The sequence below is a fragment of the Anomaloglossus baeobatrachus genome, chromosome 3, assembly GCF_048569485.1.
Source record: "Anomaloglossus baeobatrachus isolate aAnoBae1 chromosome 3, aAnoBae1.hap1, whole genome shotgun sequence".
Classification (NCBI taxonomy): domain Eukaryota; kingdom Metazoa; phylum Chordata; class Amphibia; order Anura; family Aromobatidae; genus Anomaloglossus; species Anomaloglossus baeobatrachus.
The window spans coordinates 33,396,609-33,413,353 of record NC_134355.1 but is presented as its reverse complement, the minus strand read 5'-3'; the positions used below and the strand labels follow the sequence as shown (position 1 = coordinate 33,413,353).

The 16,745-nt window shown below is 47.9% G+C and overlaps 1 protein-coding gene and 1 long non-coding RNA gene across 5 annotated transcripts in view; one reads left to right on the top strand and one right to left on the bottom strand.

Moving 5' to 3' along the window:
* LOC142295971 (uncharacterized) overlaps nucleotides 1–16,745 on the top strand; it is a 225,153-nt gene that overhangs the window by 28,402 nt on the left and 180,006 nt on the right. The window lies entirely within an intron of this gene.
* Nucleotides 6,789–16,745, bottom strand: part of EPRS1 (glutamyl-prolyl-tRNA synthetase 1) — a 263,373-nt gene continuing 253,416 nt past the window's right edge. For all 4 annotated transcript variants that reach the window (XM_075339114.1, XM_075339116.1, XM_075339115.1 and 1 more), the window contains 2 exons: nucleotides 13,860–13,924; nucleotides 6,789–7,106 (listed from right to left, as the gene is read on the bottom strand). In XM_075339114.1, coding sequence (XP_075195229.1) covers nucleotides 6,956–7,106; nucleotides 13,860–13,924 — 216 coding nt within the window. In that variant the 3' untranslated portion in view covers nucleotides 6,789–6,955. The remainder of the gene's footprint in view (nucleotides 7,107–13,859; nucleotides 13,925–16,745) is intronic.

Genomic DNA, 16,745 nt, shown 5'->3' with positions numbered 1-16,745 from the left:
TTGTAAAACTAATTTTAAAAAAAGAGAAATATGCAGATTTTTGGTACTCGCCATAAAATCTCTTTCTCATTGTGGGACACAGTAACCATTGGTGGGGTTAGTCTGTTGCCACCTGGAGGCTGACACTAAATACATCTTAATAAAAAAAAAAAAAGTGTGCTCTTCCCCAGCAGACTATACCTCAGCTGCTAGCAACAGGCCTCCTCGGTTTTTATAAAATCAACTAGCTGTACTCCCCGGCTTCGCCCGGGTTAATAACTGCTGTTAACAAAATAGAATGTATTAACAAAAATGTATTCTGCACACAAACACCACAATACAAATAGATAGAAATGTAATTATTAAAAGGCAAAAACTAAGCTAATAGAAGCATTTCACAACATATATTTCAACACCACAGATATTCCACACAGATTTAACTAAATTGGCCAAGTAATATGTTCCGTCTGTCTCTTTCCAGGTCTGTCTCTTTCCCCGGTCTGTCTCTATCTCTCGGTTTCTTTCCCCGGTCTGTCTCTTTCCCCGGTCTGTCTCCCCGTCTTTGTCTGTGTCTTTTCCTGTCTGTCTCTATCTCTCTGTCTCTCTCTATCGGTCTCCCCACCGACATCTTATTACCTCACATATAAGCTTCTTATACTGTGAATGTCTTTTGTTCCTATAGCAACCACTCACAGCTCCTACTAATAACCTGTAGTTCCAGGCTCCATTTACTTTAATGGAGGCATGTTTTTTGGAGAGTAACTGTAAAGCGTGTGGTTAAATTTTCCTGTCAAAACATAGTCTACGACGTTCCCTGGGTCACATGAGGTGTCTGTGCAAAATTTCGTGATTGTAAATGCGACGGTGCGGATACACTTTTCGTTTCACTTTTTCCCCTGTTATGTAGATAGGGGCAAAATTGATTGGCAAATTGGAACGCGCGGCGTTAAAAATTTGCCTCACAACATAGCCTATGACGCTCTCGGGGTCCAGAAGTGTGAGTGTGCAAAATTTTGTGGCTGTAGCTGCGACGGTGCAGATGCCAATCCCGGACACACACACACACACACACACACACACACATATACATACGCACACATACAAGTAAAATATATCTTTGTACCGTGTTAGCCAGTAGAGATAAAAAAATTGTTTAAAAGAACTGAAGTCCTCAGTGGTTGATACCTTTTAATTGCTAACTGAAAAGATGGTAATAAATAGCAGCTTTCGAGACTACTCAGGTCTCTTCTCCAGGCTCAATATAACACAAAATCCGAAGAGTCACATATTTATACACAACAGGACATAGAATGGGGCAGTAAAAAAAAACAAAAACCAAGTTATATAAAACAGAACTCTCTCTATGGCAGGGGGCAAACTGTTGTGGCCATAAATTTTGCTGCAGTTCAGTGTGAAAGTTTTATTGTCCTCTGATTGGGGTCTGGTCCGGGGCTGTGATGCCCCCGGATGGTCTGAGGAGCACATCTTTTAACTGATGTAAAAAGACATGAATCCATGAGACACATTCATTCCTGCTCTGAATGTGTCACTGGTCATCATAAGTTTGTACTCCCAAAGTCTCCTATCTCTCTGGGACTTGAAGTTTCCTTTCAATACCAGCAATTTCATGTCCATGATGCTGTGGTCTGAGTTAGGCTGCTTTCACACTACGTCTTTTTAACATGCGTCCTGAACGTTTTTTTGCTGCAAAAGCGGATCCTGCTTTTACAGCAAAAAACGCATGCAAACGCATGTGTTACTTTGCAGGATCCTGTCACTGGATGTTTAGGGGCAGGCATTGGAGTCATGTGATCGGGAGTGAGGGGAACTAAACGTGCCAGACTGGGAGCCGGCTTCTGACAGCTGCAGACGCTCGTAACCAAGGTAAACATCGGGCTTGGATACCCGATATTTATCTTGGTTACGAGTGTCTGCAGCTGCTAGGAGCCGGGCTCCCTGCACACGTAACCAACGTAAACATCGGGTAACTAAGAGAAGTGGTTACCCGATATTTACCTTGGTTACGAGTGTCCGCAGCTCTCAGGTGGGAGAGAGAGGGAGGAGAGGAAGGGGGAAAGACAGAGATAGAGAGGGAGAGGGAGGGAGGAGGAGAGAGGAAGAGAGAGGGACTGATCACCCGAGGCTAGTTTCTGGGCATGCTCAGTAGAGCAAGCAGGATCCTGTCTATCAGCATGCAGCGTTCACCTGCGTTTGCGTGCTGTTTAGTCAGGATCCAGCAATTTGCAGTATTTGGACGCAGCTCAAAAACGCTACAAGTAGCGTTTTTGAAAGATGTTAAAAAACTGCAAGTCGCTGGATCCTCACTATAACGCACGCAAACGCAGGTGAACGCATGTTAACGCGAGTCCATTGCAAATGCATTGAAATGAAAACGCATTTGCACTGGATCCGTTTCTGCGTTAAAAAAACGTTCAGGACGCATGTTAAAAAGACGTAGTGTGAAACCAGCCTTACAAAAATGTTTGGCCACAGGTAGATCCATCCTTTTTTCTCTAATTGTGTGGCGGTGAGAATTCATCCTTGTCCTGAGCTGTTGTCCGGTCTCCCCTACATACAGACCCCCAGTTGGACATTTGGTACATATAATTAAGTACACCACATTGGTTGTGGTGCAGCTGAAGGTACCTGGGATCTTGTAATCCTGATGTGATCTGGGAATCTTTATCTTGTCCGTTGTCAGTATAAATGGACAGGTCTTACATTTTTTCTGGTTGCAGGGAAATGTTCCTGTTGGTGTTGGAGAGGACAGGGAGCTTCTGACAATGATGCTTCTTAGATTTGGGGGCTGTCTAAAACACAGAAGTGGGGGGTCTGGAAAAATAGATTTTAACCGGGCATCTTTTTGCAGTAATGGTTGTAGTTTCCGTGCAGCTCCTCTAAACACCTCCAGATGTGGATTGTAGGTGACTACAAGAGGGACCCGGTTGTTTTCTTCTTTAGTTTTATAATGTAGGAGATGGTTTCTTGATATTCTGGTGGCTCTTGTAATCTGGTTTTCAATTGTTCTTGGATGGTAGCCTTGATTCAGAAAGGTCTTTCTGAGGCCCTCAAGCTGATTGTCTCTATCTGTGCTGTTGGAACATATCCAGTTGTACCTGATAGCCTGGCTGTATAAAATAGAGTTTTTTATGTGTTTTGGATGAAAACTGTCCCATTTCAGGTATGTTGGACGGTCAATTGGCTTCTTGTACAGGGATGTCTCTATTTCATTGTTCCGTAGTTTAATGACGGTGTCCAAGAAGTTGATTTCCGTGCAGGAGTAGTTGAGTGTTAGGTTGATGGTGGGATGAAACTGATTAAAGTGTTCATGGAAGGTCTTCAGCTGCTGTTCAGACTCTGTCCAGATGATTAAAATGTCGTCAATGTAACGGTAGTAGGCCAAAGGCCTGATAGGACAAGAGGATAAAAAGTCACTCTCAAGCTTGGCCATGAAAAGATTTGCATATTGTGGTGCCATTTTGCTTCCCATTGCAGTCCCAGTCTCCTGTAGATATATGTCATTGTCAAATGCAAAGTAATTATGGGTGAGGATGAATTTTGTAAGCTTCACCACAGAATCGGCATCAGTTCCTGTATTTTCCTGGAAAATTTTGCAGGCATTTAATCCATCCTGGTGTGGAAGATTCGAGTACAAGGATTCCACATCCATGGTGGCAAGGATGGTTCCCTCTGGAAGAGGACCTATTGCTGATAGTTTTTTCAATAGGTCAGTAGTGTCCTGGATGTAGCTGGTTGTGTCCCTTACCAAGGGTTTAAGGATACCCTCTACCCATCCAGAGACTTGTTCAGTGAGGGTGCCCACACATGAAATGATGGGTCTTCCTGGGTTTCCAGATTTGTGAATTTTGGGAAGCATGTAGAATGTGCCTATTCTTGGACTCACCGGTATCAGTTCATCAGTTCTTATGGATATGGCAGGCAGACAAGAGACCAACTTGTTAAGTTCCTTGTAATAGTCCTGTGTGGGGTCAGACTCCAATTTTTTTATAGTAGCGTGTGTCCATCAGTTGTCTGTGTGCTTCCTTCATGTAGTCTGATTTGTTCATCATGACTATTGCACCCCCCTTGTCTGCAGGTTTAATGATGATTTCTTTGTTGGTTTTCAAAGATTTTGTGGCCCTTCTCTCCTGGGCACTGATGTTGGATGGTTGCCGGAGACCGGACAACAGCTCAGGACAAGGATGAATTCTCACCGCCACACAATTAGAGAAAAAAGGATGGATCTACCTGTGGCCAAACATTTTGTAACTCAGACCACAGCATTATGGACATGAAATTGCTGGTATTGAAAGGAAACTTCAAGTCCCAGAGAGATAGGAGACTCTGGGAATACAAACTTATGATGACCTTTGATACATTCAGCGCATGAATGAATGTGTCTCATGGATTCATGTCTTTTTACATCAGTTAAAAGATGTGCTCCTCTGACCATCCAAGCGCGTCACAGCCCGGACCAGACCCTTATCAGAGGACAATAAAACTTTCACACTGAACTGCAGCAAAATTTATGGCCACAACAGTTTGCCCCCTGCCATAGAGATAGTTCTGTTTTATATAACTTGGTTTTTTTTTTTTTTTTTACTGCACTATTCCAAGTCCTGTTGTATATAAATATGTGACTCTTTAGATTTTGTGTTATATTGAGCCTGATTAAGAGACCTGAGTAGTCTCGAAAGCTTGCAATTATTACCATCTTTTCAGTTAGCCATTAAAAGGTATCAACCACTGAGGACTCTCAGTTCTTTTAAACAATTTTTTTACGCACACATATACATACACACATTCAGCTTTATATATTAGATAGAAGAAGCAAAAAAAACTAAAAGTATGAAAGTAAAAGCATAACCAACCTGAGAAACTAACAAATGTACACCCGACCGGACAAAGGGAAGCTGCCATATCCCCCAATGAAGACTACAAGAAAGATTTTACAGTGAGTACCAGAAATCATCATTTCTCAGTCACTTAATTGGGGGACACAGGAACCATAGGACATCCTAAAGCAGTCCATGGGGTGGAGATAAACAAATGTACTGTAAAACACCCACACACAGAAAAGAGAAGGTTAGCACCCAACCTACCACGGTAAAGACCAGTCTGAGACTCGAACCCACGTCTGTCTCCAAATGACACTAAGCAAAATTGACGAGGTGCTGGCAGCCGATGAACTGTATACTCTACTGGGGAGGAGCCAACTTTTTTTTTTTTTTTCATCCATGGTTCCTGTGTGCCGCCCCCGCGTCAGCAGCCGGGCTGCTCGGATTTGGATCCGGATCCGTGGTGGCTCGAGGGTCGTCCGGACCTGGGGGTCGTGCGGCCACTCAAATGAAGGGGATATATACAGGGGAATGGAGTATCTACAGTTCGTGACACCACCCGTGGTGTGTGGTAAGGTTGGAGTACCACCGCTGCTGTTGGGGAGTACCCGGGGTGATGACAGGGGCAGCCAGGTGTTGCGACCCTCCACGGGTAGGGGGAATGCCCCGGGATTCTGTGATAGGGTTGAGAGGTGCCGTTGAGGGGTGGAAGGGTCACTTGCGTACTCACTCAGTCCATGAAGCTGACACCGACAACTTGGTAAACCAAAGTTCTGGACACCGCTGCCGCCGAGGGGAGCACGTTTGGGTCCCGTCCTCGGTGGTGTTGCCTGATGATCTGTGACCCTTCCCTTGGCACCTTGATCTCTTCTTAGTTGGCCCCTATAGCTTGAAACTAGTCGCGTCCCGCTCCCCACTAAGGCTAACTGAGGGAACTTGCTCTCAGGGTTCAAGCTTGGGATTTCCTGGACCGTTTTAGTGGAAAGTCCTATCCCCCTCGTTGCGCTAGTACCCCGATTTTGGAGCGGGTGGAGAGCGGATCTTGAAGGCTCCGTTCTCGTCGGGTGAATAGTTAGGTTGCCTGAAGCTACTCCCTGACCTAGGGTCTACATAACGAGTCGTGCCCTGGTCCCAGCCCGGTGATGGAACAAGGCCGCCGGCTGTCCTCCACGACAATACCGTGCCTCTTGTCACGATCCCCTGCGACTGAGGGTCCAGCTCCTACAAGGCCCAGACCACCGTCTACCTAGTTACTTCCAAGGAGCCCAGCTCCTGACCTCCTCTCTCCTTCACTTCCAACACTCCTGACCTCCCCTTACCAACCCCACAGTGGGCGACCCTATTCCACTCAGGCCGTCCACTGGTGTGTGTGTGTGGTGCAGAGTGTTCCTAGGATTTTGATTAGCTTGTTCTTGGCAACACCAATGGTTAGGGACCCGTAACCAAGGAGGAGGTGGATATTGTACAGAAGGGCAGATTGCACAATACCCTGTGACCACCTGATAGGCCAGGACGTCACACCTGTATCCTCAAATGCTTGAAATTACTTAGTCCCTGCAACGTCATGGAGGCCTAGTAAGCTCAAAATGTACCCAAGATGTAGAGGTTCAGACGCCGTCCAAGGAGGTTTACTTGATCCTGGGTCCAGATGCCATGGAGGATCAGAGATAACGCCAGGCAATGGGTGGAGTGTATCTTTTTGATCATCTCTACATAAAACATAATTACTCCTCGGCAATTTCAGCCCCTGGTTTATTATCCCCCCCAACAAACGCTGCGCATAGAGATAAGCAAAGGTTTGACTCCTCGGGACAGTAAGCTATAACTGAGTGACTTAGTATCTGCAGGAGGCGCTAACACTTTTGACATTGTGGCAGCATCCGATGCTGGCTCTTTGTCCGTAGCCGTATATCGGAGGTATCGGGGGAGGTGTAAATATTTTTGCTTGAGGAATGTAGACACGACACATAGTTTGTTCAGAGCTTTTATTTTTGGGGATGTATTCAGAAAATACATGTGTAGAGCTGGGGAGCGCTGCCCCCTCTCCACACAGGATGGGTCCTAAAATCTGTTCTGAGGTTAACATTAGGTAATAAAAATAAAGAGCTTAATACACGGGTCCGGGGATCCGTCACTGCTTAGTAGCTGCGGCCGAACAGGGTGTAGTACTTGGCGGGGGCCTTGTCACAAACGCACTTGGTCCCAGATTGCAGCTCCTTAAGTGGTTTGAAGGGGATACAGAGACTCTTGGCTCCCATTGATGGTGCTCCGGGCTCCAAGTCCTGGTCCCTTAACACAAAAAAAGGACATATAAACCACAACATAACCGACACCTCCCTTATACACTCAGGTCAACACAATACACTCATCTACTACATAAAGAGCCATTACACTGATGCTGGGTGATTCTGTCATAGATTTGGCCATGGCACCGGAGTCCTCAGGGAGCGTCAGCACCACCTGATAAGTCAAACACTTGCAGGTGTCTCCCCGTTTGACAGGTCATCACTACACACGGCTTCCATTGTGGTAATTTCTCATTGGATTGTTAGCAATTCGTCCTATCACAATTTGCTGGGTGCTTTTTTTTATTGATTTGGTGCTGGTTACCAAGCAACAACTATGATGCAATGAATATGCTACTGTCACATCTCAACGATGAGCCGTAAGCGGTTTATAGGAATTGTGGCAGGACTGAAAGCCACAATCATATTTTGTCCCATCCCCTGATGAAGCCAAGACTGCGGCGAAACATGGTGGTGGTGAAGTTTCTAATTTATTCAGTTTTAAACCAAATACTATGTCCCATCCCCTGATGAAGCCAAGACTGTATCGAAACATGGTGGTGGAGAGGTTACTAATTTGTGTTTCAGTTTTAAACCAAATGCTACTGGTTAGGGCAGTAATCTTTAATGACATGGATAGATTTTAGTACTGAATATGCTATATGTTTAAGTAAATAATAGGGGAACCTAACACATCTTTCCATTTTTAAAAGGAGTGTCCAGGCTTTGGATGCAATTCTGCAGTCACCCTCTGACTGGAGACTTGTGAATACTTGCAATGTGCACACTGTCAGGATTCTCCGCTGCCGGGAGCGTGACGTATGCTATGTGCATACACACAGGCACATGCCAACTAGAAGTGCACGCCTTCACTCAATACAAGTAAATTGACAAGTCTATTCATGGCTGGAAATGAAGGGAATTTTGTTTACTTACCGTAAATTCCTTTTCTTCTAGCTCCAATTGGGAGACCCAGACAATTGGGTGTATAGCTATGCCTCCGGAGGCCACACAAAGTATTACACTAAAAGTGTAAAGCCCCTCCCCTTCAGCCTATACACCCCCCGTACTGCTACGGGCTCATCAGTTTTGGTGCAAAAGCCAGAAGGAGGAAAAAATTATAAACTGGTTTAAAGTAAATTCAATCCGAAGGAATATCGGAGAACTGAAACCATTTAACATGAACAACATGTGTATACAAAAACAGGGGCGGGTGCTGGGTCTCCCAATTCGAGCTAGAAGAAAAGGAATTTACGGTAAGTAAACAAAATTCCCTTCTTTGTCGCTCCTAATTGGGAGACCCAGACAATTGGGACGTCCAAAAGCAGTCCCTGGGTGGGTAAATAATACCTCATAATAGAGCCGTAACGGCTCCGTCCTACAGGTGGGCAACTGCCGCCTGAAGGACTCGCCTACCTAGGCTGGCATCTGCCGAAGCATAGGTATGCACCTGATAGTGTTTCGTGAAAGTGTGCAGGCTCGACCAGGTAGCTGCCTGACACACCTGCTGAGCCGTAGCCTGGTGTCGCAAGGCCCAGGACGCTCCCACGGCCCTGGTAGAATGGGCCTTCAGTCCTGAGGGAACCGGAAGCACCGAGGAACGGTAAGCTTCGAGAATTGGTTCCTTGATCCACCGAGCCAGGGTTGATTTGGAAGCTTGTGTCCCTTTACGCTGGCCAGCGACAAGGACAAAGAGTGCATCGGAGCGGCGCAGGGGCGCCGTACGAGAAATGTAGAGTCTGAGTGCTCTCACCAGATCTAACAAGTGCAAATCCTTTTCACATTGGTGAACTGGATGAGGACAAAACAAGGGTAAGGAGATGTCCTGATTGAGATGAAAAGGGGATACCACCTTAGGGAGGAAATCTTGGCGGACGTTGGTTTCCTAGCCTGTCTCATAGTGGCAATGACCTCTTGAGATAATCCTGAAGACGCTCGGATCCAGGACTCAATGGCCACACAGTCAGGTTGAGGGCCGCAGAATTCAGATGGAAAAACGGCCCTTGAGATAGCAAATCTGGTCGGTCTGGCAGTGCCCACGGTTGGCCGACCGTGAGATGCCACAGATCCGGGTACCACGACCTCCTCGGCCAGTCTGGAGCAACGAGGATGGCGCGGCGGCAGTCGGCCCTTATCTTGCGTAACACTCTGGGCAACAGAGCCAGAGGAGGAAACACATAAGGAAGCTGAAACTGCGACCAATCCTGAACTAAGGCGTCTGCCGCCAGAGCTCTGTGATCTTGAGATCGAGCCATGAATGTTGGGACCTTGTTGTTGTGCCGTGACGCCATTAGGTCGACGTCCGGCATCCCCCAGCGGCAACAGATCTCCTGAAACACGTCCGGGTGAAGGGACCATTCCCCTGCGTCCATGCCCTGGCGACTGAGAAAGTCTGCTTCCCAGTTTTCTACGTCCGGGATGTGAACTGCGGATATGGTGGATGCTGTGGCTTCCACCCACAGCAGAATCCTCCGGACTTCCTGGAAGGTTTGCCGACTGCGTGTCCCACCTTGGTGGTTGATGTAAGCCACCGCTGTGGAGTTGTCCGACTGAATTCGGATCTGCTTGCCTTCCAGCCACTGCTGGAACGCTTTTAGGGCAAGATACACTGCCCTGATCTCCAGAACATTGATCTGAAGGGAGGACTCTGGCTGAGTCCAAGTACCCTGAGCCCTGTGGTGGAGAAAAACTGCTCCCCACCCTGACAGGCTCGCGTCCGTCGTGACCACCGCCCAGGATGGGGGTAGGAAGGATTTTCCTTTCGATAATGAGGTGGGAAGAAGCCACCACCGAAGGGAAGCTTTGGTTGCTTGAGAGAGGGAGACGTTCCTGTCTAGGGACGTCGGCCTCCTGTCCCACTTGCGTAGGATGTCCCATTGAAGAGGACGCAGGTGAAACTGCGCGAAAGGAACTGCTTCCATTGCTGCCACCATCTTCCCCAGGAAGTGCATGAGGCGCCTCAAGGGGTGTGACCGACCTTGAAGGAGAGATTGTACCCCTGTCTGTAGTGAACGCTGTTTGTCCAGCGGAAGCTTCACTATCGCTGGAAGAGTATGAAACTCCATGCCAAGATATGTCAGTGATTGGACCGGTGTCAGATTTGACTTTGGAAAATTGATGATCCACCCGAAACTCTGGAGAATCTCCAGAGTAACGTTGAGGCTGTGTTGGCATGCCTCTTGAGAGGGTGCCTTGACCAGCAGATCGTCTAAGTAAGGTATCACTGAGTGACCCTGAGAGTGGAGGACCGCAACTACTGTAGCCATGACCTTGGTGAAAACCCTTGGGGCTGTCGCCAGGCCGAACGGCAGTGCCGCGAACTGAAGGTGTTCGTCTCCTATGGCGAAGCGCAAGAAGCGCTGATGCTCTGGAGCAATTGGTACGTGGAGATAAGCATCCTTGATATCGATCGATGCTAGGAAATCTCCTTGGGACATTGAGGCGATGACGGAGCGGAGGGATTCCATCCGGAACCGCCTGGTCCTTACGTGTTTGTTGAGCAGTTTTAGATCCAAAACAGGACGGAAGGACCCGTCCTTCTTTGGAACCACAAACAGGTTGGAGTAGAAACCGTGACCCTGTTGCTGAAGAGGAACCGGGACCACCACTCCTTCTGCCTTCAGAATGCCCACCGCCTGCAGAAGAGCCTCGGCTCGCTCGGGAGGCGGAGATGTTCTGAAGAATCGAGTCGGAGGACGAGAGCTGAACTCTATCCTGTAACCGTGAGACAAAATGTCTCTCACCCAACGGTCTTTTACTTGTGGCAGCCAGGTGTCGCAAAAGCGGGAGAGCCTGCCACCGACCGAGGATGCGGTGTGAGGAGGCCGTAAGTCATGAGGAAGCCGCCTTGGTAGCGGCACCTCCGGCGGTCTTTTTAGGGCGTGATTTAGACCGCCATGCGTCGGAGTTCCTCTGATCCTTCTGAGGCCTTTTGGACGAGGAGAATTGGGACCTGCCCGTACCCCGAAAGGACCGAAACCTCGACTGTCCCCTCCTCTGTTGGGGTGTTTTTGGTTTGGCCTGGGGTAAGGATGTTTCCTTTCCCTTGGATTGTTTGATGATTTCATCCAATCTCTCACCAAACAAACGGTCGCCAGAAAATGGCAATCCAGTTAAGCACTTTTTGGAAGCCGAATCTGCCTTCCATTCCCGCAGCCACAAGGCCCTGCGTATTGCCACCGAATTGACGGCTGCAACCGACGTACGGGTCGCAGAGTCCAGGACAGCATTAATAGCGTAGGACGCAAATGCCGACGTTTGAGAGGTTATGGACGCCACCTGCGGCGCAGACGTACGTGTGAGTGCGTCAATTTGCGCCTGACCAACTGAGATAGCTTGGAGTGCCCATACGGCTGCGAATGCTGGAGCAAAAGACGCGCCGATAGCTTCATAGATGGATTTCAACCAGAGCTCCATCTGTCTGTCAGTGGCATCCTTGAGTGAAGCTCCATCTTCCACTGCAACTATGGATCTAGCCGCCAGTCTGGAGATTGGAGGATCCACCTTGGGACACTGAGTCCAGCCCTTGACCACGTCAGGGGGGAAAGGGTAACGTGTATCCTTAAGGCGCTTGGAAAAACGCTTATCTGGACAAGCTCGGTGTTTCTGGACTGCCTCTCTGAAGTCAGAGTGGTCCAGAAACATACTCCTTGTACGCTTGGGAAACCTGAAACGGAATTTCTCCTGCTGAGAGGCTGACTCCTTCACTGGAGGAGCCGAGGGAGAAAAATCCAACATTTGATGTATGGACGCGATAAGATCATTCACTATGGCGTCACCATCAGGAGTATCAAGGTTGAGAGCGGCCTCAGGATCAGAATCCTGATCAGCTACCTCCGCTTCATCTTCTGAGACCCTGAACAATGTGATGAGGTCGAGGGGATTTCCCAGCGAGCTCGCTTAGTCGGTCTGGGGCTGCGGTCCGTGTCAGAGACCTCACCCTGGGATCCATGGGACACCCCGGGAAGACATTGCTGTTCCCACTGAGGGGAACCAGGGGACAATGATTCCACAGTGCCCCTGGCTTGAGATGCCGGCCTGGACTGCAAGGCTTCTAATATCTTAGCCATAGTCTCAGAAAGTCTTTCAGTAAAAACTGCAAACTCCGTCCCTGTCACCTGGACAGTGTTAACAGGTGGTTCTCCCTGGGCCACCCTTAGCAGAGGCTCTGGCTGAGAAAGTGCCACAGGGGCCGAGCATTGCACACAATGAGGGTCAGTGGAACCTGCCGGCAGTATAGCCGTACATGCTGCACAGGCAGCATAGTAAGTCTGTGCTTTGGCACCCTTGCTATTTGTGGACGACATGCTGTTGTCTCCTCTGAGCAATACAGGAGGGTATATAGCCACAAATCAACAGTGCACCATACAGTGTAAAGTATAGACTATAATCATATAAACTATAAATACACTTCTGCACTAGTGGGGCCAGCACCACAGGTGCTGCTTACCGCCTGCGCAAAGCGTTTGTGTGGGCACCAGAATTCCTGCCTGGGTCTCTTTGAGCTTGTCTCTCCTCTCCAGCGTTAGCAGAGCTGAGAGGAATGGCTGCCAGCGTCCTGGGGAGAGGAGGGAGCCGTGGGCGTGACCCAGAAAAGTGCGGGAACTGGTGCCCCACTGTGCAGAGTGAGGGGGGTGGAGTATGCAAAGCATGCTCCAGCCCTCAGTGCTGCCGACCTGTACAGCGTCCCGCCCTTCCCCTGACTGGCAGGGCTGGGGGCGGGAAGAAAGACACAAACACACTCAGCGACGCTGAAGTGTATAGTGGCACAAATGCAGCCAGCGCTGCTGTCCCCGGTGCACTAGCACACCCAGCAATGCTGGAGTGTTGCTGTGCGCGGTCCCCACGGGGACACAGAGTACCTCCAAGTAGCAGGGCCATGTCCCTGAACGATACTCGGCTCCTATCCAGCAGGGTCCTCAGGAGCTGTGGATGGAGCACGGTCTCCTGTGCCTGGAGACCGATGGGATCCCACTTCACCCAGAGCCCTAATTGAGGGATGGGGAAGGAAAGCAGCATGTGGGCTCCAGCCTCCGTACCCGCAATGGATACCTCAACCTTAACAACACCGCCGACAAGAGTGGGGTGAGAAGGGAGCATGCTGGGGGCCCTGTTATGGGCCCTCTTTTCTTCCATCCGACATAGTCAGCAGCTGCTGCTGACTAAGCTGTGGAGCTATGCGTGGATGTCTGACCTCCTTCGCACAAAGCATAAAAACTGATGAGCCCGTAGCAGTACGGGGGGTGTATAGGCTGAAGGGGAGGGGCTTTACACTTTTAGTGTAATACTTTGTGTGGCCTCCAGAGGCATAGCTATACACCCAATTGTCTGGGTCTCCCAATTAGGAGCGACAAAGAAATATAAATCACATACGTGCGGTTACATGATCACACGGTTCCGGCATTGGAGGATCCTGACAGAGTGTAGTGTGCGCACTGTCACGGTTCACAAGTCTGCAGTCTGTGACGGTGACTGCAGACTTGAACCTTAGGCCTGGACAACTCCTTTAATTTTCACATGATCCTTATAAATGCACAATTTTATTAATTATGTTTTAATGTATAAATATTAATACTCAAGTGTTAGTGATCTGTGGGAAGATGGCCTACTTTGGGGGCTTTGCACTCTTTTAGTAATTTTTTTTCCTACATTTATTGATACCTCTCCCAGATCAGATTTTTCCTTTATTGGTCATCATTTTTGTTTTTTTGCCTTGACACCTCAAATCAGAGTGCCCGGATTCACAACGTGCACTTACTTGGCGGTTATCTTCTTAATCCAGTCTTCACAGTCAATTTCCCCACAGAACGGGATCTGTACAATCTGGAGAGAAAGAGAATATTCATGAAAACGGCGCATTTATGTAGCAAATACGTCCAACATAAAAAAATAAATCTCCATGAGGACTCCCTCTTAGCAACTATCTAACTTACTACTTGGGTATCCACTATTTGAATACATGTGATTATTTGAAGTTTGTTTTTTTTTGCTATACAATAAACTGACTCTCAGCGATACACAGACTTGTTTCAGTACCATCTAACTAAGGCTAGGTTCACATTTCTGTTAAATTGTATCAGTCATAACCTGCGGCTCTGGTAAACAACCAGATTCCCGTTTGGCGGATCCCGTTGTTTCCCATAGACTTGTATTAGTGGCGGATTGCGACTGATGACCTTGCGTTGCATCCGCTGGCGCGGTCAGTCGTTTTTGGACTGACCGCCAGGCGGAAACAACGCAAAATGTAACGTTTTTTTTTTTTGGGCCGTCAAAATTAACGCATCGCACAGGAATCCGTCAAGCTTGTAATGTATGTCTATGGTGCTGGATTTCGTCGTAATCCGTCTTATGACGGAATCCAGCGCTGGATTCCGTCATGCTTTACTGAGCATGCCCAACATGTTTGGCGCACCCACAGGGCTGTCCCAAATACAAACGGATCGTGACGGATCCGTCAAAAAACGGACGCACATCGGATGTAACGGATCAGTTTTTTCCATAGGATTCCTTTCACAGGAATCCTGTGCAAAACACATCCGTTGCGTCAGTTGACATCTAAAAAACGACGGATATGTTGCTGACGGATTTAAAACGAAAATGTGAACCTAGCCTCAAGCAGCAGGATGCTTAATACCACTGCACAGAAAATCCACATAAGGGTACTTTCACACTTCCGTTTTTTTTTTGGCGCAATCCGCTGTCTTGGGAATCAGCGGAATCCGTTAACGGATTCCGCTGTTTCCCATAGGCTTGCATTGATGACGGATTGTGCCAAAAGTACCTGCGTTGCTTCTGTTGGCCGACGCTCCATTGCTTCCGCCAAGCGGAAGCAACGCTGAATGTAACGTTATTTGCTTGCGTCAAAATGACGCCGACCAGCGGATTCCGTTGCAATAATGGCTCCCTATGGTAGCGGATTCCGTTGCAATAATGGCTCCCTATGGTAGCGGATTCCGTTGCAAAGTGCTTTACAATGGGTCCGTTATTTCAAAGGAATCAGCTAATGTATTCCTGTGAAATAACGGATCCGTCACATCCGTTGACAGCATAAAAATAACGGATGCGACAAAACGACGCAGCAACGGACCCAGCGGATTCAACCCAACGGAAGTGTGAAACTAGCCTAAAGCAAGAGTGAAACAAAGACACAAGAAAGTATTATAGTTGTCAAGAGGAAGGAAAAAAAATGGGGTCGAATGGATAGGTCATAGTATGGAAGCTTAGCGGGTAGAACGAATATTCATAGACTATAGTTAGAACTTTGGTGCACAAGATCGCGGTTTAAACTCTACAAAGACACAGCATGAGCAGCAATCTGTACTGTCCTGGGTAAGTAAGCGCCGATAATTTGTAGTTCGTTCCCCCACGACGCAGCATTCCTTCAGCTGACGGCTCATCATTCTGACCGACTGACTGAGCGATTGCTTAACTGAAACCCTTTCTTGTGGACATGGCCAACCCTCAGATAACACAAAATAAGGGTCAATGGACAAAGGTGACTGACTTGAAGGAATTGCTTCATCACCCATTTACAGTGACTAAAAAATTACAAGCTGAGGATTTAACTCCTGGCATTTTCATAAAAAAAGTAGAAGAACTTGCAGTTTTGCCTGTCCCAAAGAGGAGGTTTAATTGCAGATGGCATTGCTGCTTCAATGAAACGGAGAGAGACACTGGTATTAGAAAATAAAATTCTTTGGGCAGCTGTGTATGTGGACCCAAGGCATCGTATATTGCTGGATGATCATCAGTTTACTAAAGGAAGAGAAGCTCTGACAGATGTGGAAGTCAGGATGAGCGGCTACGGGACGACCAAGAGCAAGACGGCTTGGATCCTGCCAGTGCTACTGCTGTCGTATCTTCAGCCTCATCAGATGAGTAACTGTGTCATCCAGTGCTACTGCTGCCGTATCTTCATCCTCATCATATGAAGACTTGGATCCTGCCAGCGCTACTGCTGTCGTATCTTCAACCTCATCAGATGAGGACTTGGATCCTGCCAGTGCTACTGCTGAAGTATCTTTATCCACATCAGATGAGAACTTGGATAATGCCAGTGCTACTGCTGCCGTATCTTCAGCCTCATCAAAGGAGGACTTGGATCCTGCCAATGCTACTGCTGTCGTATCTTCAACCTCATCAGTTGAAGACTTGGATCCTGCCAGTGCTACTGCTGAAGTATCTTTATCCACATCAGATGAGAACTTGGATAATGCCAGTGCTACTGCTGCCGTATCTTCAGCCTCATCAAAGGAGGACTTGGATCCTGCCAATGCTACTGCTGTCGTATCTTCAACCTCATCAGTTGAAGACTTGGATCCTGCCAGTGCTACTGCTGAAGTATCTTTATCCACATCAGATGAGAACTTGGATAATGCCAGTGCTACTGCTGCCGTATCTTCAGCCACATCAGATGAGGACTTTGATCCTGCCAGTGCTACTGCTGCCGTATCTTCAGCCACATCAGATGAGGACTTTGATCCTGCCAGTGCTACTGCTGCCGTATCTTCAGCCACATCAGATGAGGACTTGGATCTTACCAGTGCCACTGCTGCCGTAACTTCAGCCACATCATGAGGGATTTAATTTTGAAAAGTATTTGGACGACATGGAAAAGGCAAAGTTTTACTGCGGTGAAAAAGAT